Source organism: Solea solea, chromosome 4, assembly GCF_958295425.1.
Source record: "Solea solea chromosome 4, fSolSol10.1, whole genome shotgun sequence".
NCBI lineage: Eukaryota > Metazoa > Chordata > Actinopteri > Pleuronectiformes > Soleidae > Solea > Solea solea.
In genome coordinates, this window is record NC_081137.1 from 23,061,249 (window position 1) to 23,086,198 (window position 24,950).

The 24,950-nt window shown below is 40.3% G+C and overlaps 1 protein-coding gene across 2 annotated transcripts; it reads left to right on the forward strand.

The window, feature by feature from the left end:
* Positions 1-2,147: 2,147 nt before the first annotated feature.
* gabra6b (gamma-aminobutyric acid type A receptor subunit alpha6b) lies at positions 2,148-22,476 on the forward strand. Of its 2 annotated transcripts, none has more exons than XM_058628044.1 (10): positions 2,148-2,688; positions 2,850-2,962; positions 3,318-3,385; positions 4,424-4,644; positions 5,213-5,295; positions 6,095-6,238; positions 6,428-6,580; positions 8,951-9,237; positions 14,632-14,888; positions 19,395-22,476. In XM_058628044.1, the coding sequence occupies exons 1-10, from the start codon at positions 2,600-2,602 to the stop codon at positions 19,405-19,407; spliced, it is 1,428 nt and encodes a 475-aa protein (XP_058484027.1). In that variant the 5' UTR covers positions 2,148-2,599; the 3' UTR covers positions 19,408-22,476. The 2 variants fall into 2 exon arrangements, with proteins under 2 accessions (XP_058484027.1, XP_058484026.1); XM_058628043.1 differs by having other exon boundaries at positions 2,149-2,688; positions 2,844-2,962.
* Positions 22,477-24,950: the final 2,474 nt, after the last annotated feature.

Here is a 24,950-nt window from a genome sequence, read left to right on the forward strand (position 1 = left end):
GTTATTATTGTTATTATCATTATTATTATTATTCCCACTTTTGTCGATGTAACAGTCTGTTTCCTGTGCTCTCTCCTGTCCTGTACGTTGGTTGGGTGAGTGACGGAGCTGGCTTGCTTCAGGGCTTGGTGTAAAACAAGACATTGCATTTTAATAGCTGTCTATATGTCAGTCAGTCAGTCAGTCATGCAGTCATTTGTGTAGATGTTTCTCGGTTATTCAGCCAACCTTTTTGTCAACTAGTAGACGTCCCGTCACACAATTAATCAGTTGGCAAACCTGTACTTCACTATGTATATATGTGTGTATATATGTGTATATATATATATATATATATATATACTGTTTTATAATGTTTCAGTGTCACGTAAATGGTACTAAGATTTGTGGTGTCACAGGACATTGCATGGAACAAATAAATAAATAAATAAAGCACGTTTGCATAAATGAGGAATAGAATAAGTGTGTTCTTGTCCTCGTGTACGCATGGTGAATCAGGTCAGGAGCCCTTCATGGTCAGTGCACGGTGGTTGGTCAGATGGGTTGACCTCACAGTTGATAAGATCAAGTTGATCACAGTATTAGGGTCAAAGGACTCTTTCCTACCAGGAAGCCAGTAACGTGAACTTGCCAGCCTGGTCTCCCGTAAAAAAAATTTGTTAGACTTTTCTACAAACCGTGGGAAACATTTAGGGAAAAAATAAATAAAAAGCACGACTCCACATGCTGCACATCACCATTTCTCTTTTGATCTCAATTGCCATTGCAACATATTTTATATTGCAGCTTCGGCTTTTCCTTATATTGAATTTTCTACGACTACCACCCCTACTATCCCTGCTGTTCCCACCATAGAGCTATTTAATGAACGTCACACCGGCTCCTTGTACCCTACTACTGCGACTACTTCACATCTTCTGCTACTGAATGGTTAGTGAAGGAGAATACAGAGAAACAATTCATCAAAAGATTGTTTTACCCCCCACAACACCCAGCAAGGAGTTTGTTTTATGTCTCAAAACTGCAGACCATACCGGCCGACTTCTCTCTGTCGAGTTGCACCATAACAGGCGACTTCACAGCGGCACCGAGGGATACATGTGTTCTCTGTTTGTGTAGAACGTGAGCAAACACACATTCCAGTTGCCCTATTTAAATGATATTGAAGGATTGGGGGGCTAAATATTCCACTAACCTGAAGTTTTCCGTCAAAATCTACAGGAATCTTTCCATGCATCAAATACTTGACAGTTGTGTCTCATCAATCCTCTCGAACTGAAAGCGTTCCATTGTTGAGACACATTTTTGAGATCATTATATAACTTGTGTTTTGGGTGGGTATAAAAAGAAGAACACAAAAACAGTTGAAAGATGACGTTACATAATCACTCTCCACATATTTTAATGCCGTCAGAAGAATATCCTATATTTTTTCCTCTCACATGAATGATTGATTACGACGATTATACCGCTCATAATTAAAAAGTAATGCTGTGCTGGGAAAAAAAAGAAAAAGATTCTTGTTCACTGATCAATGGAGACGTAGCAAAGAGGAGAACTGGATGTTCTGTGTTTTCACATATATAAAAATATAATTTTATTTTTGTAGTTTAAAGGTCAAGTTAGATTAAGGTACTTGGTGCAAGTTTTAATTATATTTTGAGTACAGTGGAGGACAGTGCTGTCGAAAGATTCCTCCCCACACCTTATATTCTCTCATGTTAATCATATGGACTGCAACACTGACGCTACACTTAATGCACAACCGAATATCCACTTTTGCACTTTGCACACTTGCTGTGCCTCGGTGTCTTTACGAGGGCAGACGATGCTTGTACACACTTTAATGGCAATGATGCAATTTCATGCATTTTTTTTGTTTTGTGTTTGCACAACATGAATAAACTCAGCTCAGTAGACAGAGCTGACTTTGACAGTGTGGTATCCCCCCTCCCCCCCTTTCCCATGCTTGGTCTATAGATATTGTGAGTTTGAAGTTGCACTGAATGTACCTACCACCCACTATATGAATCACAGTTCATCTCTAGGAGCAATTTTCTGCCTGTGCATGGACAAGCTCTCTCCCTCTCCATCTCTCTCTCTCTCTCCATCGCTCTCTCCATCTCTCTCTCTCTCTCTCTCTCTCTCTCATGCAAACATAGTCAAAAATATAATAATTTAACGTGTGTACTGCACTGAAACAGCCACAAATATCCACTGGTTATAATAGTCCTGAATATATAGTAGCTCCTCGCCGTGCGTCCGTGCGTCGCTTTTTCTATTCACGGCTTTTCTCTTCAAAAACTCTCTTAATTGTGCATAGAAACAGAAACGTTGCTTTTAAACGTCCATCCCTGCACTTGTTTCTAAAGCGCCCGACGCGGTTAAGGTTACTGTTAATGCGCCCCTCGTTCCTCCTCTTCACTCTCTTAAAAAACTCTTCAGGTTTTTCCAACTGAGCGACTCAGGCTGAGGCGGGCGCAACCGCACTAGAGGCGGGAAGTCAAGTCGTGCAGGACTGGCGCGGTATCCTCGCACGGTTCACAACTCAGAGAAGACCCGACTCGCGCTCAGCCATGCTTTTAAATGATGGTGGAACATGCTGATTGTAAAAGTTGACCAGGGATTTCTAGTTGTGGGGTGTTTGCGAGGCATGGCTTTCGTTTTAACTTGCTTATTCCTGTCATGGTGAGTATGGCAACTCTCTCCTCCGCATGTTCTGCCACTTTTACGCACGGCAACCAAAGATTGTGGATGGATGTGCATGGGAGAAACTGTGTTTCCATCTATTTTCCTGTATCGGAGGAATATTTTTTTTTTATTTGTGTGCGTGTACTTTGAAGTTATAGTGTCAGCAGCGCTTGGGGACACAGTGATACCAGTATCTACTTGGATAACATCACGCGTATATTGGATAGATTACTGGATGGCTATGACAACAGGCTGCGACCTGGATTTGGAGGTATGCTAATGACTGAGACATATTACAGTTTATATAATGTTGTCTTATATATGACTGTGTGGGTCATCTCATTTTCAGAAGATAAAGTTTTCTCTGACAGCTCTGTGCGTGATATTCTATAGTGGTTTGTGCTGGAATGATCAAATGATCCACTCTTTCTTTACATAATGAAGGTAGAAGTGCCAGTGAACAGTTTAATGTCATTTTAATGTCATTTTCCTTGTTGTGAAAATGAATTTTGATTATATGTGCTTATTTTGACCTGTTTTATATTTCTTAAAAAAATCAGTAAAATACTTGATCCAGAGTTCCATTTTGTTTCTTTGTCAACACAATGCTCATCTTTCTGCTGTAGGTCCAGTTACAGAGGTCAAAACTGACATCTTTGTCACCAGCTTTGGACCCGTTTCAGATGTCGAGATGGTACGTAAACCATACCAAGTACTGACACTCTCATACACAGTGCACATACTATACTGATGCACATTCATTTCCATCACTTGTCTGTGTCGTTGTGTGAACACACAAGAGGATATGTACATTTTTTTTCCCCCTGTAACACTGTGCCTATAGATTCACGTCATGCTTCTACCAGCCTTCATTATTCCAGCATTTGGGCAGGATGTCATTAGTGCAGCTTAGGATTTTAATCTGGTTGACAATCCCCCCGTCAGAGAGGGAGCGAGAGACAGATCTGGCTGATGTTGGGACAGGATAGACTGACTACTCCTGTCATGGGATAGGCTGAACGCTGTACGTCTGTTGTACTTTATACTCTTTAGGCTTTAGATGCAATGGAACAGTTTCTAAAGCCTACTCCAACTGCCATGCGATATGCTGGTGGCAGTTCTATAGAGAGGCATTTAAAAGGCTCTTAGGGCGTCCATTTGATCTAAAAGCATCCTTGATGGTATTGTAGAACTTTGTGCTGACTCTGTACATCAAATGATCTATATTCATTTTTAATGAGATCATCATCACTCAGTTTTAATATCTTTTCCATACCAGGTAGCTTATAAAAAAGAAAAAAAAAATACTTATGCTTTGGCATGGGTTTGAATTAGGTTCTGTTTTGATTAATATCGTTATGAAGAAACAACAAAAAAACATCATCTTTGTGATGTGTCCGAATGCCACGTGGATGTTTTAATAGCTAAAACCCTATGTTGTATTTCGTAATGTTAAAATTCCAGAGTGCAAACCCAAACTTCAGAATTGTATTAGTTCTGGCAGCAACAATAACCCAGTCCAGAAATAGAAAAAAAAAAAAAAAAAAAAAGCTCATTACATTGCCAGTGCTCAACCCAGCATGTTCCAACAAAACCATTGCTCACACACCCATCTGCCATTCACTCTGGGGGTAGTAGAGATAGTAATAACAGGAGCAGGATAAACACCAGTGGTAGTATTGGTTGTAGAAATAGTAAATAAATATGTAACCCGTACTGTCCCTCCATCCAGGAATACACCATGGACGTGTTCTTTCGTCAGACATGGATTGACGAACGGTTAAAATTCGAGGGCCCCATCGAGATCCTGCGGCTCAACAACCTGATGGTCAGCAAGATCTGGACGCCTGACACTTTTTTCCGGAATGGCAAGAGGTCGATCTCTCACAACATGACCACCCCCAACAAGCTGTTTCGCATCATGCAAAACGGAACCATCCTCTACACCATGAGGTAACGTTGCTGGACAGTTTGAGCCAAAACTCAGCCAAAACCGGAACAGACCACAGCCCTGGAATGCTAATGAAAGAAACTGGCATCCAGGAAATATGCACAGACACTAAAACAAATGTTGAATGCCTTTCCAAAAAATGAGATATGTGCCATCTGATACTGAAAACAGGCCTGGGAAGCAGTTAAAACAAACATGACTCCTGCTTTGTTCCAGAAGGATATACAGTATGTAGGACAAAAAAAGAAGCATTTTTATTTTTTTGAAGAAGCATTTTTTTTTCTCTAAAATAATCAGATCATTAGATTTCTAATAACTTTAAAATATTTGACCTCATTAGGAAGCTTTTGATTTAGCTCAAAGGCTTTTGTTTGCACACAGACTGGCACATTTTTCTCTCAAACTGAATTTTTGCAAAATGATGACAGGAAATACTTTACATAATAACCTTCACAAAGTTCAGTGTCATTTGTCAGCTCTGGACTCTGCTTAAAACATCCATTTCTTAGCCAGTAACTGTGCATCAAATATAAATCAAGGACGTCTTTAAACTTGTTTCTATTCTGACAGATTAACTATAAATGCAGAGTGTCCCATGCGTCTGATGAACTTCCCGATGGATGGCCATGCCTGCCCGCTCAAGTTTGGGAGTTGTGAGTTGTTTTTTTTTTGCAAATCTTCGCTGTTCTGACAGATGGCATCACGATCAAATGATCTCTCTGTCTCTGTGTCACTGATTCTGATTTAAAATGACACATAGAGTACATCAGGAGAATTACTAGTAACCCTTTGTAATAAGATCTTCATTAGTTACCAGTTCCTGCTAAGTGAAGTGGCAGGAAACAAGAACATAAGTAACAGTATGAAGTTGCTCGGAGACAGAACTGAAGCTTACGGCACAACATTAACAACCTACTTTACAGTATATCGTGTAAGTAAAGAGTGAAGGAGAACAGCCACGTCTGCATTATGTAATGTAGAACGCTCATAATGGTTTCACTCATTAAACAAATGCTATTGTGTTGTTCAGGTGAACATATGGTATTCAAGATCAGAGGGTAATTACATGCACAGTGCAATGATTTGTCTTCAGTACAATTAAAAATCTGCTCTTGCAGTAACGTACGATTTCTGTTGTACGATGTTACCTGAGGAGGAGAATTAGTAACGTAATGAAAATTAAAAGCACGTCAGTTCTATACTATATAAAGATACTGTATCATGTGTAATTGCTTTCCCTACTTCAGTGGATATAATGGTCTGATCTTGTGTGATAAAAACATTTGCCGGGGGTTTTTCATTCTGTATAAAGAAATTATAATTAAAGCAAACTGCAATTTGTAAGGCAAAAACCAGGGAGCAGTCATTGTGGCCTAAATTGTTTTAAAATAAATCATCAAGCGTCAGTTCTATTTAAAGTTTGAACAACATTTCCTCATCTACCCTGTCCAGATGCATACCCCATGAGCGAGATCGTGTACACGTGGAAGAAAGGACCTCTCTCTTCCGTCGAGGTGCCACAGGAATCCTCCAGTCTGCTGCAGTATGACCTGATCGGTCAAACGGTGTCAAGCGAGAGACTGCAATCCAATACAGGTGAGCAACATCTAGCTGTGTTTATTCCAAAAGACATAGGATAGCTTTTCATTCCCAAACCAAGATAAAAAAAATTGTTATATCAAAATAATTAAATATCATTACAGTCACTAATGCTATATTATTTCACATCATGTTGCATGGGAAAGTCGTTCTTGTGTCACAGATGTCTGCTGTTTGCTTTCTCAGGTGAATATGTGATCATGACCGTCCACTTCCACCTACAAAGGAAAATGGGCTTCTTCCTGATCCAGACGTACATTCCCTGCATAATGACCGTCATCCTGGCCCAAGTCTCTTTCTGGATTAATAAGGAATCAGTTCCAGCTCGGACTGTGTTTGGTAAGATTTCTTTTACAGCAACTATACTCCTGTAAAAGCACATGAATGGTAATTGTAACGTAAAGATCTCGCAGGAACTGGCTTTTTTTGTCGTAGAGCAGTCTTCTCAGCTGCCATTTTTGCATGATTGCAATCACTTAAAGAAGAAAGTGTAATGTGGGGAAAATCGAAATCAAGTCGGTTGTCTGAAACGGGAATTCTCAAAGCGGTGACTCATGCAACATCCATTGTGAGACACTTTTTTTGACATGTTGCACAAGAGCCGTCAATCTGTCAAGTTTTTGCTCTCATAAAGTTTTCGACTCTCAAAGACAACTTTGCACGTCTTAAACTTAAATGAAAATGTTCTGTATTTATTGACTCGCCACCCACTGCTTGACCCTCCAGCTCAGGAAAAGCAAGTTTAAAGAATTGGTTTTAACCCCACAGATTAGCCAATGAAATACAACCTTCGACAGGAAAACAAAGAGAGATTTCTTCGTTCCCTCTTCTCCTCCCTCCTCCACAGTGATGGTTGCTGAATTAATTGGGAATAAATAATTTTGAAATTGGTCATAGAAGAGCTGTGAGAGGGAGGATGTTTGTTTGGCCCTCTTCCGAGCACTCACAGGTTCTGCTTGCTCAAATTACATCACGCTACAGTTGTCACCAAGCTCTAGCCTCAGGAGCAGAGAGGGCGAGAGACACCGAACAAAGACAGACAGACAAAAAGAGAGAGATAAAGTAAGAGGAAAGAGACAAAAAGGGGGGGGGGGGGGACGGATCTGTGGAACTGTGTGGACATTTTTAATGTTGATTCACGTGTTAAATTTCAACAAGCTGCAGCTGATGGGTTTAGTGACAGTGCTGCCTCTTGTAGATGAGGATTCTGTGGTCTGCACTTGTGTAAGAGAAGAGAGACAACACTCCAACTCGTCTGTAACAAGGTACCAATCATTAGCATGAGTGGGGAAGTTTAAGCCCCGTGTGGAAGGCACATCTGTGGCACCTGCTGTTTTCCATTTCACTTAATATTGGGTGTACAAAAAAATCTACATTTAAATAAACAAAGATGCCACATATTGGATTTGTCATCACATTTTGTCCGAGCACCGTGTGATATCATTTGTTTCCAAATTTAAAAGGGCCTCGCTTACGAGCTCTCAAAATACCTGGAGTTACCGGATGTAGTTCTCTAAATTCTAAATCTATTACCACTTAGTTTCCAAGAAGCAAAGAGAAGAGAAGGGAAGAGAGGAGAGGAGAGGAGAAGAGGAGAAGAGGAGAAGAGGAGAGAGGAGAGGAGAAGAGGAGAAATTCCACCCTGTGTACATTAAGCCATTGTATGTTGTGTGCTGGATTGTCAACAGCTACTCTAAAAGCTGAAAGTCCCTTGAGCTCAAGCCTCACAGACTTAATTGAGTGTGGCCTAATTTGTACCTTGCTTTTTTTTCCCTGTAAAAGCACATAAATGCCCCAAGCACTTAATTTCTATCCTGTCTTTATACTTCAGCCCCTTTCCCTCCTACACTCGGTCATACGTACTTTCTCTCCTGCTTGCATCTTCTTCCTCACCCTGACAGCTTTTCCTCCCGTGGTCTTCCTCCAGTTTGCAATCACTCGCCTTGTGCTGTGAGAGCGTAAGACAGTTTTGGAAAAAGCCGCGTTTGAGAGTCGTTAATTCTCACTGATAAAGTTGTGCATAGAAAATGCTTGTGATATATTATTGAGCGCATTAAAAAAAAACATGTAATTTTAAGAAAATGTGCACGACTGCAGTGCTAAAAAAAAGTTTGTTTCCCTGCTCACTTTAGGAGATGTTCATTGTCAGTTTCTCTCTCTCTCTCTCTCTCTGCATGGACCTTACTCCATTACAATGTCTTGTATAAAAGAGACATTATAGATGACCTCAGCTTTACTTTGATGTTCTCCAATAAAAGATCCGAGACTGCGGGTCAAAAAGACCTGCATGCACATTCATCATCAACATTTCATACGTAGCTTTTACTAAACTGGCTTTAAAAGTCTTGTAAACTTTCCAGGTCTTTTCTCTCCGTATTGAACATTCAGAATTATGTTCAATCATTACACATAGAAGGAAAAGTGAACTGTGTTCCTTCACTCCAACAAACTGTGGTTTTCTGAGTGGAATGGCATGTTTGTGAACTTTAGAGTGAGACGGTTCTACTACAAAGCAAAGCTAATCACCTTCTGGCTGTAGGCTTATATTTAATGCATAGAAATGAGAGTGGAAGGCTACAGACTGAATAATTAACTATCTGCAATAAAACAAATGAGTATAGTTGCAGCTAAGAAAACAGTCCAGTGCCAGTTCTATCATAAGATCGGATGCAGAATAATAAACTGCGTCGTCTTCTCTTCTGTGTGCAGGTATCACCACTGTCTTGACCATGACGACACTCAGCATCAGCGCCCGCCACTCCCTGCCCAAAGTCTCGTACGCCACAGCCATGGATTGGTTCATCGCCGTTTGCTTCGCCTTCGTCTTCTCCGCCCTGATTGAGTTTGCAGCCGTCAACTATTTCTCCACCCTCCAGGCCAACAGGGAGCTGCGGAAGGCGGTGGCAATGAAGGCGGCGGCTCAGGAGGCGGCTGCAGCGGCGGCTGCAGGAGCACCCCCACCTGCAGCCACGGGGACCGATGGCGAGGTTTCCTCTGTAAGTCTGCCTGCCCACCTGCCTGTTTCACATTTGTTTCCACGTCATGCATAAAAGAACAGAACAGAAAGATGCATGAGGTTAACTTTAAGTTGTCCTCACATACACAGAAACTCTATCAAGGCAGAGTAATAAGGATTATATGAAAACATAAGCTCTTCACTTCAAACTATACCAACACTATTTTTATTGCTTGGGGAATATTTAAAATATTGTTAAAAGTGACCTGTTTTTCTCAATCTTACAATATATTATAACCTCCGTGTGTAACATTACCAGGCACATTACCAGGCTACATTACCACCGTGAAAGGTCTGAATTATTAAAGGTTTATTAGGACAAACAGCTTTCGTGAGCCCACCACCCACACAGAAACAAGGTACCACTACACGCACACTAAAATGTCTTGTGTTAAAATGCATTCCATGTGTTTAACGTGGTGGATTACTCTAAGCAGAGGCTTTGTGCAGAATAATGAGCTGCTTCCTTCTGCATGGAGCAGTCACATTTCACAATGTGTGAATATGTGACATGAAATAAGTGGTTGGTAAGAGATTCTAGCTCGATATGTTAATACCGCTGGACTGAATGACTTATTAATTATTGTCGTCTGGTTGTTGTTCATCGTCGTTGTTCCCAATTTCATGATTCTGAGTTGTGCAGTTTAACACAGAAGCAAACTGAGCTGAGCTGAGTTTATTTCTTCTCATCAGTTGTGGTTTTATAATTTTGACGCACTGTTAAGACGTTAAAGTTACCTTCTTTTCCATTGTGCACAGTAGTTACCACCATCAGGATTTTGTGCTCCCTCTTTGGTTCATTCTTCCAGCTGAATCCCTGAGTTGAGGATTTGTTATTAGTCACTTTGTGTCACTTTGCTGAGTGACCTTTCATCTTGTGATGAATTATTATTCAGATTGGAATGCTCTGATAAATGAGGCTGTTTCGTGGTTTTGAGGTTGCCTGGCTGCAGGAGTCTGTCAGACGTGAAGGACACAACCAGCAGTTGGGTTTTTTATATCCACACAACACTGATTAGTCACAGTGACAAGAAGTTTGGGTTATTTTTACATCACTTAAGGATAATGTTTGACTATGTTCAGAATGGCTGTCACGTTTCTCCTCTCCTCTATAGCTTTTTAACCCATTTTCTTTGTTTACATTGCACACGCAGCCATACGCATGATACACAATCACTCGTTTATCCTCTGCCTCATCCCGGAGGAAGTCATAATCTTGCTTACATCACATACATACATGCCCCCACCCCGCCCCTCCCTTTTCCTCCCCCTCACACACACACACGCACGCAAAAAACCCGGCAACGTTTAACATGATCCCTTTTTTTCCGGCTTCCTCTCCGTTGCCTCCTGCTGTGCTTCCTTTATTCTCTCTGCACAAACACGCTCTCTCACTCAGGCACACTTGGGCTCTCCTGGCCATCGTCTCTGCCTCTATTTTTTGCTTGAATGTAAACTATCTGCACTTTATTCACACATGTCGTCACAGGCATGTATGCATGTATGCACGCTTGTAATCTGCGTGGAACTCTGCCCCTAACATGCACACACTTCACTCGATACAATGTCTTATCCATACATCCGCGTACAGTATATATTATCCATCCCTCTCTCCTTTTCTGCCCTGTAACTGTGTGATAACCACACACAGTGACACGAGGTGACAGCCAGTGGCTCTGTGAACGATGTTGCTACAGATTATGTAAGTGCCATAGATTAAGGGAACATCCAGCAGATCACTGCTGGCTCTCGAGCACGAGGGCAGCCACCACACTGATGTGGAGTGGGGGCTGACCGAGCTGACCCAGTCCATTTTTGTGCAACGAGGAGATGGAGGGGTGGATGTGAGGGGTCAGTGTGCTCTGTTATTGTGTTTTTTTTATTGTGTGTGTGTGAGTGTGAGTGAAAGTCACACGGAAAGAAAGAGAGTGGGAGGGATACATCATGAAAAAAATGTCTGCTTTCACCAAATATGTAGGAGGGAATACTTTTCATTATACACAGAGAGGACAAAAAAACAACAATGGTGACTGGGAATAGAAATGGTTACCCCACAGTCACGATGTGAAAACACTACAACCTGTTATGACTGTCAGGTGAAGCTACAACAATAATAGAAACCTCCCAAAAACATGTTTTTATGCTTCATTTAATGAACCAAATTGTAAACACAGTGGGTGTTATCATCACTGATAGTGTATGCGTTGTCAGTATTGTTTGTGTGTGAGTAGGTGGTGCAGTGCGTGGTGCAGGAAATTACCAGAAAATAAAACAGTTGTGGGAGGAAATAAAGGGAAGTGTGATAAGAATGACGGACAGAAAGGAACTTTATTTATTGGCTCAGACGCAGGTGCGAGTCATCATGAGATTAGTGATCACTGCTGGGGTGAAGAAACAACCTCGTTAATTTGGAGCAGTACTGAGCGTAAGTTTGTCCCGACATCGACATCACGGCGTCCTGATAATTAGACGGAATCAGGGTTGTAATGTTCAAACTTGGGGCAAAGCTGCAGATAACAAAAAAGGACATGCACCATAGAGTACAGCCCATAAAGTCATGCCGTGGAGTTGTTTCGCAAACACGGGAAACTTTCCGGCGTGGGAGGAAAATGCCGCTCAACACAGCTGAGCTGCATTTGAAGTTAAAGTTATTTCTCTGTGTTAACCAGCAGCTGTCTGTATGTTTACAGCTATTTCATGAGTGAAATGATGTTGGTGTTAAATTTGATTTCACACTGGACAACGATTTTATCACAACAAGAAATGTGTGGTTTTGAGAGCTTTACTTTCCTCTGGATGAAGTCACACTTTAAGTTAGTGGATATATTTGAATTAGTTCCTCAAATTGGAATGTACACTTTATTCCTCTACCTAGGAAAATATTTGAATTCTAATGTTTGTTTGCATGAATCTATAAACAGTTCTTTTCCACAGTGGGTGTTAAAAATGTGAGTGTAATAGGAGACGTTGTAAAATACTGTATTTGCAGCTAATCAGCCATCTGTGTTTTCATTTGCCAGTTTTATTGCATCTGTCACCCGTTCAATTTGCATTCTTTATCTCCTACCGTCTCGTTTTTATTCTCCAACTTAATAATGAAATGAGCAGCAATAGCAGAGGAGTTATATAGAGGATTCACGCTGCCCTGCTTCAAATACACTAATACCAAAAGTACATTAACATACCACTACCAGCATGTGTACTCCCACTCAACACCCACTGAGATGAACTTTCATGCCAAACATCGAGATAGTGCACACTGTTATTGTAACCTTATTTTTAAAACACGGTATAAAACATACATTCATGCAGCTGATTATTCTCACCCAAACAACATCCGTGTACAGTCAAAGTTTACAGAAATCCAGAGCAGTGGACAAAGAGAAGGCAAACTGATCCCTTTAGGATTTTCACCATGCGGGAAAATGCCAAGCTGGCCTGTTGTCATTAGCAACAATAGCTTGGATTATTTATATACATAGAGTACAGTGCATACACGTGCCACACGGCGATGCAGTCAATTATAGTGATAGGTGGCTGACAATTGACAGCTGTAGCCAAATTATCTTTGAGCATAAATCATCAACCTTGACCTTAAACTGAGTGATCCAACAGGAGGAATCATTTAGTGAAGGATTGTGACCAGATGTTGGATTAACCTGGACCCACCCCCTCGCGTAACTACTAACCCATTATGTGTCAAATTGTTTTACAAATCCTTTTTTTATTATTATTATTCATATCACTTCTCACCCTTTTCTCTCACCTCTGCAAAAATAGAATTTTATTTCAGTCCCTTAAAGACACATGTCACACTGTTAGAGCCTAACGGTGAGGAAATAATTAACCACAGTGCAGCATCTGGTTATTTATTTAGTTTTTAAGTGACACGGGCTTATCAGAGTAAAGGTTACTTCTTAGCCCTTTAGATAAGATACATGAAACATCTCTGTTATACCCTATATTCCCATGTTTGTGCTTGACAGAATTGGAATAATATTGGAATAAAAAGGATGGCTCAACATTATGGAATCCAAATGTCATTTTGACATAATTGCCATAGAATCATACGCACATTATCTCTTTATTATTAAGGTGAGAAGCTGGCAGACAAAAACTTTATTGAGTGTTTGATTCTAAAACACTACAAGAAAATGTCAACTTTTTATAATCAGTCTGTAAAATCTGTACTTTCAATTTCGGATAAATCCTTTGCATCTGCAAATATTTCAAGTGAAATTAATAACCCGGGGACTTAGACGCAGCCGTCTCATTTCAGAAAGTCATCATACAGTTTTTGGACGGGTTCCTCTCAATCAGAGGATTGTAAGTTTGTCGAGTAGCATGTAATCCTGCGTTCTGACAAATCCCCAATGTAAATCTCACAAGATCAGTTTTTGCTCCAACATTCTAGTTTGGGGAGGGAAAATAAATAAATACACTGTGTACTGAATAAGTCCAACAGTGAGGCTGGATGAGTCACTGCTCTAATGAATTGCATGTCCTGAACAGTGACATGAACATTCCTCTGGAAAAGTACTGTTTATTGCAAATGAGGGAATAGTTTGGTCCTCATATGCATATGACATTTTTTTTTTTACTTGTGTAACAAATATGTATATATATGTATATGTATAGATTTTTTATATATGTATATATATATTTGCAGTAAGGCTTATACAGGCCGCTGTCTTAGAATTGTATGATTTTCATCTATTCAATCAAACAATTCAATCGTGTTTCTCTTTAATTAGACATAATCCTAATTTCCTCACTACAATACATCAGAGGAGCCAGAAGGAATTACTATTTGTTCTATTCCTGTGGCTCTTCCTTTAATGCAAGATTTAGTATGATTTCTTTGGATTTAAAGTGGATTGAACTCCCCTTTGGTTCCACGCCGTACCTACAGGCACCACACTGTTCTTTGACCCATTTCCCTGATGTGCATCCCCTCTCATCCCCTGTACACACACTATCAACTATCAACTATCGAAGCACTGGAAGTTGATGAGGCATAACAATAACCATGTGTCAAAATACTGTGAACCTCTTTTATTTAATGTGTTTTGATTGCGTCCCACAACGGCATCAATCCAGAGGAAGCGGGTTGACTGAAATCACATCAAATCAAAAGCAAAACATCATTGATTTCCTTTGTTGGGCTTAATTACTGTGTCCCTCATTGTTATTCTAGACATCGTGTTCTGCAGACACACACATTCCCCCACATGCATTGATCAACTCACAGCTGTGCAAATGTGGCACTAACATCAGGGTACACCAGCACAGCACCACTTTCATTATTAACACTCATATTACATTATGTAATATTCTCTTTAATGTGATTTTTTTTTTTCTTTGCTTTTCAAAGATGGATGCCACTAGTGTGCTGAAGAAGAGGATGAACTCTGCGCCGGTGTTTGACCGTCCTGCCAAAACATTCCCCAACCCACCTGTCAATGCCCAAGCCTTCCTGCAGCAGGGTTCAGCTGTACCGGCCAACAATGTTCTGACCGGCACAAGCATCATCGACAAATACTCCCGCATTCTCTTTCCCCTTTCATTTGGCGCCTTCAACCTGGTCTACTGGATCGTCTATCTCACTAAGGACACCATGGAGATGTCCAGGTGAACAGATGGCATGATTCCTTTATTTGTTTTGTTGTACACACGGGGAACAAGGTGGCTTTGGTTGTGAGTCAGGTAGCGGTGTTGGGACTTTTTTCTGTGCTACTATCTCCTCACTGAATACAATTTGTTTTGTTAAATGATGCATGGCTTCATACAAGTTCTTTATATGTGTGTGAATTAAATAGGTTGGTTTCAATCCATTATTTCAATTGCAAGTCTAAACTAGTTGAAGGCAGCCAGCCAGGGCAGAATTCAAGCAGATGGGCCTCTGACGATCATTGTGTGGGAAAACAAAGGGCAGACTTTACCTCTTTAATCAAAATCTCACAGCAACTATGGCCATTTAAAATGTTGTTTCCACAGGTTATTCACATCGTCTATCAGTTTGTTTGTGTGTTCAAGTACAAGTGTGTTATATTTGGTGTATTCATGAAATGTATAATGTATCTGCCCCCTTTTTTTTTATTAGTTTATGTGAAATTTTGCTTAAACATATTGTTTCTTCAGCAGCCACTTGCGTTTATAGTGATTTGCCATTTGGCTCTTGAGAGAAAACACATGGTTGCAAAAGTGCTGTACATGGATAAAACATTTAATACACCCCTAGAGGTTCAGAGCACATGGTTAAAATACATAAAAAGAACTCTAACAATGACAAAAAAACAAAACACTAAAAGCCTAAATTAACATTAAAAAAAAAAAAAAATAGGACTAAAGACTAAAATACACCAGAGACCACACACTTCCTATGCTGAGTTAAAAGCAAAGGAGTAAAAGTGAGTTGAAGACAAGATTTAAAATTAAAAAAATTTTATTAAAAGTTTTTATTCCATTCCATTCTATTCAGGGTCTCATTGTCAAGAAAATGTACACTAACGTGTTAGAAGAACACACATTTATTGTGTTGTTGTTTTTTGATCTTGTTGCTGTGTGTAAGACTGCACAGTACAGCACAGCATCACTTGATCTAAATGCTTACCTCAAACTGCCCAAAATCAAAATGTTAAAGATAAAGTTTGTGCACTTAACTAAAGTGAATTCTGTTTGTTTTTTTTCAAACATCATCAGTCTGGACAAAATGTGGGTGATTGACAGGCTTGACAGCAGCCCTCTGAAACCATAACTGCATGGGTGGAAAAGCAAAAAAAAAAAGAGACATGAACAAAACTTTCAGATAACTGTTCTGCTCGGAAATCAACAACCTGATGTGCCAGATGGTTTGTTTCAGTGTAATATCATCAAGGGCAATGCTGGAAACTGTTTGGGAAAGAACAGACAGCTTCAGAAGAAGAGTTGGCAGGTGATTGGATAAACCATCTGCCTGTCGCTGTCTGTTAGAGTTGCCAAAGCCGCCCGAGAGCAGCGCAGAAAACTTTTTTTTTTATCATTGAGGAAAACCTTCAGTCCAGTTTCTTTGCTCGTCTTTTAATGAAAGATCCGACATAAGCACATGAGCTCTATGCTTTCCTCTTTAGGGAGCCAGTGTTATTGCTAATGAACACCCTGTCCTCATAAGACAGGCTTATATCGTCCAGTATGCTAATTTGTCCAAAACCACTGTGGCCACAAGCAAATAAGTTGGAGCCTAATCCAGCTCCCCCTACATGCTTACTGAATGCTCCTCTTATTCTTCGTCTTGACTAAAAAACAAAAAAACATCAATATACTGTATCTAGCATGGTGTGGTAGATTATACAGTTTCATTTTAATTGAAAAATGGCTGCTTACTACAAGGTCTTTGTCTTTGCTGACAAAATGGTTAATAAATACATGAATTACATCTCAACTAGTCAGTGATTACAATTATACAGGGTTCCCACAGGTCCTTAAAGTCCTTGAAAGTTTTTGAAAATCACCCTAAATGCACTTTTAGGTAACACTGGTCATGGAAAGTCCTTGTAATTAGAGTACGTATACCTGATATTCAAATGTAAGGTGGTAACATGAATTATAGACCAAAACTGAACCATAGTGTTGTGTCAATGTGTGACACTTTTACCGCCACAGTGAGCACTTTTCATTACCATTTTAATGCGGCGTCACCCTCACAAGTGACCCCTTCATTCTGAGTAAGAATCCAAATCTCCCAAACAGCAAATAAAAGCAGGCAATCTCTTTCACTCTGGTGAAATAAATATACAGCTCCAGTGGCTCTAACAGAAAACAGATAACAGTTTATGTCACAGAGTCTTTTTCTCTCTCTTTGTAACGATGCTCTTATTATAGAAGGCCCTCCTGCAAAGATGAGCTGGACCAGAAGAATAGAGAGGCTCTTTGTGCAAGAGTGTGTGTGTGCAGGTGGATTTGTGTTTATGTGTGTGTGTGTGTGTGTGTGTGTGTCTTCTTTTGTGAGAATACAGGCTTACAAGTGTATAAGTGTGCCATGGCAGCAGTGCCTACCGACTGGAGGCTATTTTAAATGAATAGCTCCATTCAGGCCAAGACATGAAGGAAACAAATTTGCTGAAAATGCTTCCGTCCATGAAGGGCCACAGCTGGTTGGCTGACTGGGTACTGGCTGGGTGGCAAGCTGACTGGTGTTTGTGTCGGAGTAGATACAGCAGGCGATAAGCGTTGCTCCTCTTTATTGCCCATCAGAGAACCATGCCTGAAAAACAACTTCCCCATTGTTGCTCATAAATCAACACCACTAAATCTGTTTCCAACCCAATTCTTACATTCAACTGTGGGGCTGCAGCGATAACTTTGGTGTAATGATTATTCAATTATGGGCCACTCAGTCGGGAAGCAATGAAGGCCGATATATAAACAGTGATCATCGCTCTGTCAATCAATCACTGTCGCATTTCTCCGCGGCTTTGAGGGAATTGCTCTGTCCGCCTTTGTCACCGCATGAATGTACTCCTCAAACACGTACCTGAGTTCACGTGTGTGTGCACTCAAGTGCAGACACGAGGACATTTATAAACTGTTTGACAAATCACACAAGAAAACTCCGTCCCTTACATTCACTTAATATACACATGCTGTTTCTCCCTTCCCTGCCATCCCTCACGCTCAGTTGCTTCCACTATTCCTCTGTTTATCTCAGTGTCACTCTAGTAGAAACACTCTCTCACTCTCTCAGCTACCCTCTTCTGTCTCTATGCCCCCCCCCTCCCCCCTCCTCTGGCCACCTCATCCCTCTGTATTCCCCTTGGTGAGCTGCCAGTGCTCTGCCTCCACTTTCACAACACAGGAGAGAACAACAGGCTAAGCAGAGTGCTGTCCTTCATCTTCTCAGCATTAAGCCTTTAGCCATATCAGAGCAAGAAGGAGTCCTGTCTCTGCAGGAATGTGCTGCCTATTAGTCCTTTTTTACTGACTGTAACGATGCATATTGATCATCTGGTTACAGTAAATGCAGCAGGGGAGTCTCGTTATAAAGAAAAATGGCCCCCATCACCCAAAGGTTACAAGTTCAGTCGCTGCAAGATCCATTATGAGTCTGTCATTCAGTTCATGTCCTGTCACTGGCCCCAGAGGAAGGAGCTCACTTAAAAGCACACTAGATACAGTTATGACTTATTGTTTCACTTTCTCGCGTCTTATATGAAAATATTATTTACTAATATTTGACAGCTGGTCAGCAATAACGATTGTCCAGGGCATAACATGGCAGTGTTGAAAGCCCCAGGCTTTTGATGATTGTAGTTCACTCTGACGTTTACGCCGTTTAACACTAAATGCAGTGCAAAAGATAGATAAAACGGCCAAGTATGGAAAAAAAAAAATTATAATTACGAACCGGGGGGAGGGGGGTAATATTTTGAGAAAAAATTGCAGATTTATGAGAAAAAAAGTCTCGTAGATTTGCTACTTTTAATCTCATAAATCTGCAACATTTTTTCTTTCTTTATTTTTTTTCATACTTGGCACTAATACTAATACTAGTGTTCACCTACAGACACAATAACACATTTGCAAATGCATCATGCATTGAAAACATTGATTTCTTTTGTCCCCTACAAGGCCCGAACCTCACAGGACTTGACATTTTTATCTTACTTAATTATTTACTTCATCAGTATCCACACGTGTAAGTTTTCCAGCCAAAAAAACGGGCTTCAGTCCTGTCAAAACATTTTCCCCGCATTTAACACATCAAGCAGAGGAGGCGGGGGTGTGAACTACCTGGCTGAGGTTTGCAGACGGCTTTCACAAAATCTTTGTGAGCAGCATGACAGCCAGGGATTGAATAAATTCAGCCTAAAATGGAAGCCAATCTTCAACAACAAGACTGAGCTGGAGCATGTATGGTTACATCACGCTGATGATCATTTGTGCTTGTGTGCAGGCTGATTTGGACCGATGTGAAATGAAGTGGGGTACGTGTAGGTGTTTATATGTAAATATTTTTACATTTGAATGTGATCTCAACTCTGTTTCTCGAAAGGGAAACCTTTATATCGTCAAAGTAGCACGATGTGGCTCTCTTTCTTTCCCATGTAACTCAATGTGAAGTTGCCATTTTATTTTGTGTTTCTTCTTTCTGTCTTGCAGAGATACCGTCTAAACCACGAGTTCATCGCCCCCATCTGAGGACACTGCATTCATTTCATTTGGACAGCCTAAACCTTAACCATAAACGGTTAATGTCTAACACTAAACATAATCCACATCTGAACCCTAACCTTGAACTATTTTCCTCAGAAATGAGGTTCTGCCATGTGGAAAAAGTCAGTGTTTATACCAGAGAGGTCCTAGTACACACACACACACACACACACACACAATAGATAACACTTTCCAAGCACTCTTTTATGACGCCTCAGTGCATTGTATTTATTTTTACATGCTCCCTTGAAAAGTGGTTTGAGAGCAGATGTATCAGCTTCTTTTTGCCAACTTGACCCAGGAGCTCACAGCCTGTGGGAACCAGGCTCTGGAACCATTTCAGACAGGTACTCCACGTCATGTCCCCCCTCTCTCATTCCTGCCCATATTTTGTGGCACTTTCTCAGTGTCAATCCTGCACAATGCCTGAATGGATGAGATAAGTAACTATTACATTAAGCAAGCCAGGCTGCACAACTTATTTCTGTGTGTTTTTTCTTTCTGTACGTGTACAACAAACATGGAAATTCTAGTGTCTTAACATCGCCGATGTTAAGCTACAGTTTTGAAGGTTGTTTTTATACATATGGCAAATGGACTGGCTTGGTTTTTACGTGTGAACAAATCTGCAAATCCAACAATCACAATGTTTTACAGCCCAAAGCTATGATCCATTTAGGAAAATATCAAGCATTTCCTCACAGGAACAAGGAAAAAGAAGTTAACATACAGTATGTTTAACATAAGTCGTAGAGGATTGAGCTGCCAATTGAATAACATAAATGACACATCAATGAATGTAATCACATGTATTTAACAAAAAAAAAACGTTGACTTGAAAAGGGGCAGAAAGAAAGACTACTGCTCATACATTGTATAGAATAGCGACAGACTATACAGTCTTCATGTATCCTGGCAACAACTTGCCTTTATAAGCTAATATCATTCTCGTTTTCTTATTGTATCTAAAAATAGATTTGCTAAACCTATCATCATCAATTATACTAAACGGCACAACACATTCATTACTAATCCACTTGGGTGGATTTACATATGATTATGAACTGTTTCCAATTAAGCAGAGAGGGCAACATGTTACAGTCATGCGGTGTTGAAATATAAGCCGGCGCGTGTGTTTGCTTCCTCGTGACATCCATCATCCGCGACGATGCTCTCATTAAAGCTGTCTCTTATTAACAGAGGAGCACATTTGGAAGTCTGTGCAGTGTGCCCAAAGATTACAGTAGTTTTACAGTAGGTGCATTTTCTGTTTCTTTCTTCTCTCTTTTTTCTTCTTCCTCCCTTTTTCACATTGATATTGTGATGTAAGTCATCACTTAAACTGTCGGAGTGTCTCTGTCTTCTTCTCCAGTCATGCAAATACGGAGATACACTATATACAAGGTAATGTAAATGGTTGTCGAGATTGTAATACTCTGTTATGATTTATTAATTCCACTTGCAAAGGAAATCCCTTTGATTTGTGATATTATTATTAATATTATTATATTTTTTATCTTGAGACTAAACATAATTATGCAATGATAAAAAAAAAAATGCAATATATTATAGACACCGGTTGGGATCCATCGGGAAAGTCCATCGCCACAAATGAACTCCATTTTTTTAAGTTCTGTAAAAAGTCAGATTTCAACTAATGCCAAGGATTTTAAAAACTGTTTCTTTCTATGACATGAGTGCATGGCAGCTATTCACTAAGTTTAAGGTATGGGCACTAAAGGTCTTAACTAAGGGGAAAATCATGGTCACAGTTGAAACAACAAAAATGTGGGTTTGACTTTGTAAAGTCAGTAATGAAATAATATGTGGACAGCAATTAATGTGTTTATTTCAAGGCTTGTGTTGCATGTTTTTCTTTTATGTAGAGGCTACACCAGTGGACTGAAACAACAGTGGTGTGGCTGTATGAACTGTCTGCGTGTTCCCTGTATTTCTCTGCTTCTGCATTCATCACCCTGTTCTCTCCTCTGTCTGAGCGGCAGAAGAGACGGGACATCTCGGCTCTTATCGCCCCGTGTGTCAGCATCTGCTGTGAAAAACGCCAGTGAACTCAGAACTTCCACAGAACTGCCAGCTCAACCGCGACGCAGGAAGCAGAGGACCTCCCACCTACGTCGCTTCTGCAGAATAAACTTTGGTTGAACAGTGAAACGGGAGTCTGCTACATATAAAGTGTGCTTTTTGTATGATTGACCATGTTTGCTTTTATCACTGAAGGATTTGATCCGCCCTCTGACCCCCAGCTGCTCAGCTCCATCTCTCCACTGGGAAAACCACACTTGCATGGCCTCCGACCCTTTTTCTGCTTGTTAGGGTTGCTGAATGTAGAAGGTTTTGAACTCCATAGAATACAGAATTCTATTGCTATGGTGACTGTGGCCATAAACTGCTCTTTAGCCATTTGATATCATGTCATTCCACAGGCATGAGTGTTATTGATTCTTTCATTTAGCAAGTGTTCTTTCTTTCTTTTTTTTTCATTTCAGCACTGTCTCTAGCCTTTAGAATTTAGAAGACAATGAATGCTTAACATTGTTATTTTATGTGTATATTTTGTGTATTTGAAGTATTTCTGTAGATTGCTATTTGTATTCCAGCTGTATAACACTGCTTTATGATCAGCTGCACAATGTTTGTATTTAGGGAGTGTAGTTCCTCCACATTGTGGTCAGTGATTGTCATGGAGACAGCCTGCTACATTGGAAAATTAAACAATATTTGCATTTTCAGGTGTTTTGTGATATATCCTGGAAAATAAAATATAATTCTGTAATTCTGAATTAACTTTCCCCATAGAAGTGTATGTTACTGTACTCAATAAAGCAAAATGTGTATTTTTCTGTTCCAGGTCTTTTTGTTGAAAACCATCACTGTCCAATGAGAGACATTGTTTGTTTTTTTTAATTAACAATTGGGGCTTTGCTCAATGTGGGATTTTGAAAATGTTTGTTGTACTATTGTGAATATGCAGTCTGAGGTAAACACGATTGCTGCTGCCTGAAGCTCACTCTGGTTTAGACGTGTTTGATTTGTTACTTCCAAACACAGTGTAATGATTCTCATTTCACACATGAATGTTACTAAAGACCTACATGTGGCTCCTTAACTTCCAATTATTACAGTAATGATGTGATGTATGACGTCGTGTCACGTGTGGCCACTCACTCACACTTTTACGTAATTCAGTCTCATTGTGTTTCTCCCTTACACGACAGTGAAGTACGGTTCATGATAATGTTGTTGACATTTTGTTAATACTGCACAAACACACAGGCTTCTTTTACTCTGTCGAGCATATAAGAAGGGCGTCCGTGCCCTGGGTCATTCAAAGCTTTTGGCCATAATGGAATGCATTTACCCTGAAGGAAAGTGAGCCTCTAACCTCAGCAGGCTCCATTCATTCCCCCAGAATGGCGTAACTCTCCGTCACGCTCTCCTCTCACTCCGCTTTCATTCCTCCACTCTAAGAGCAGCCGGCAGGCATAAATAACCAGAGGACTTACACAGAAAAGGACGTCCTCTCATCCAACTTCCTGTTCCATTCGGATGCAAATGCATGTGCTTCAAGACCTGTCTCAGTCTGGGTCACCATAGCCAATCACAAAAGGGTAGAGTGCCACCTATTGGTGCACAACCTGAATCCTCTTTTCCTCACAACCCCGTCCACGCTCCCTCCTCCTACAGAAACTCTGGCACTTGACTCCTACACACTGATTCACCATATGTTTTTATACATGCATCGAGGAAAATCACAGTTTGAGCACACACTTTTCCCCACGTGCTGACTGATATGTCATTAGATCTATGATATCATTGCATATATATGTGTCCAAATGAGCATGCACACAGATAGATTCATTTTTTACATTGACTTATGAGGGCTTAGGTATAAGATAAACAGGTAAATATACCTAAATACCATTGCATATGTTTTAGTTTTAAGGATTATTGAGAATTTGAATGTTTGTTTATGTGCTGATAATATTTATTAAATGTAATATTGTTTTTTATCATTGGATAAAGATAAACATAGTACTGTTTTTGTACGTTTTTAGCAGGACTTAAAGATTTTGCAGTCCACACAAATCTTGACTTCACCCCTTCTTAGAAAACTTGCTACGTGTAGTTTTCAGCATATGCTGCATTTTGTTTCCAATATGAATATCACTCAAATTCAAACAGTGAATTTCATGGTGATGCTGAATTGTGTAGGCAGAGACAAAGAAGGGCAGTTCATGCCGGCGACCTTTGCCTGCGAGGAAAAACTATATCAATACATAAATATGTATATACAGGTACACACGCGGAGACTCTCTTGCTCACAAGCCCACACACACACATATGTGAACATATGCTCCTCCCACACACAGACACACAGTCAGTGGAGTGAGTCAGGTCAGCCAGGCAAAAGTGTTGCGTCTCATTGCTTCTCCACTGTTAACGAGTGCTGTCAACAGGCACCGTATTAACGACATCAGATTCACTCAAATGCCAGATTGTCACATGTAGTCTGATTCATCCTTGTACACACAGTCAACCCGGGAGAGAAGAAGACCGAGTGACAGAAGGCGGGAGGAGAACGGGCAGGGTGGAGCAGAGAGTGAAAACGAGGGTGAGAGGAAATATGCAAAGATGAAAAGGTGAGAGGGAAATGTCACAAATGAACTAAGAGGTGAAAAAAACACATGGGGATATAGTGAGGAAGATTTTTTATTTATTTTTCAATTATTTATTTATTCATCCATCCATCCATCTTCTACCGATGTATCCTCCACATGCTGATGCCAATCCCAGCTGACACACGGCAAGAGACGGGGTCCACCCTGGACAGGTCGCCATGCAGTCTATCTATTTATTTATTTATTTATTTATTTATGTGATAATTATTCATTCATTTAATAAATCACCGACACGTGTGTCACACACAGATGGAAAACATTCTCTCTGTGTCGGAAAGCCACAAAAACACCATCGGTGGTGTTTTGCATTGACATGCTGGCAGAATCTCATTTCATTTCGTATCATCTCCTCTGAAGAATGTAATGGTGGCTTCATACAGACAGATCTCCTCTTCCATTTGCTGCTCAGTGGCAGATTTTCAACAAATGCTTTGGAGGTTTCGCTTAATGTGCAGCATCTTGAATAGCACTATCACTAGACGTATCACATTTCAGCTGCTGAATACATGTTCATGTTAAAATAGGGGCCTGAAGTGCTTTGAAATGTATCGATCCAGTCAGGCTTTTGTGGTCTTTATACAGTCCATCTTTTACTGACCCAAGAAGAAAATCCTCAGTGTTTGGCGATTCACTGAGTGCACTGCAAATGATGTCTGGAAGAAACGCATCACAACTGGAGTGACATTGCACTTTGTCAGGAGATGTGGCAAAGATTGCTCACTTTGCTAAACAAATCTGAAAATTTGATTAGATTGAAAGAGGAAAACACAATAAATACAAACAAGGAAATTTAGTCCAAAGT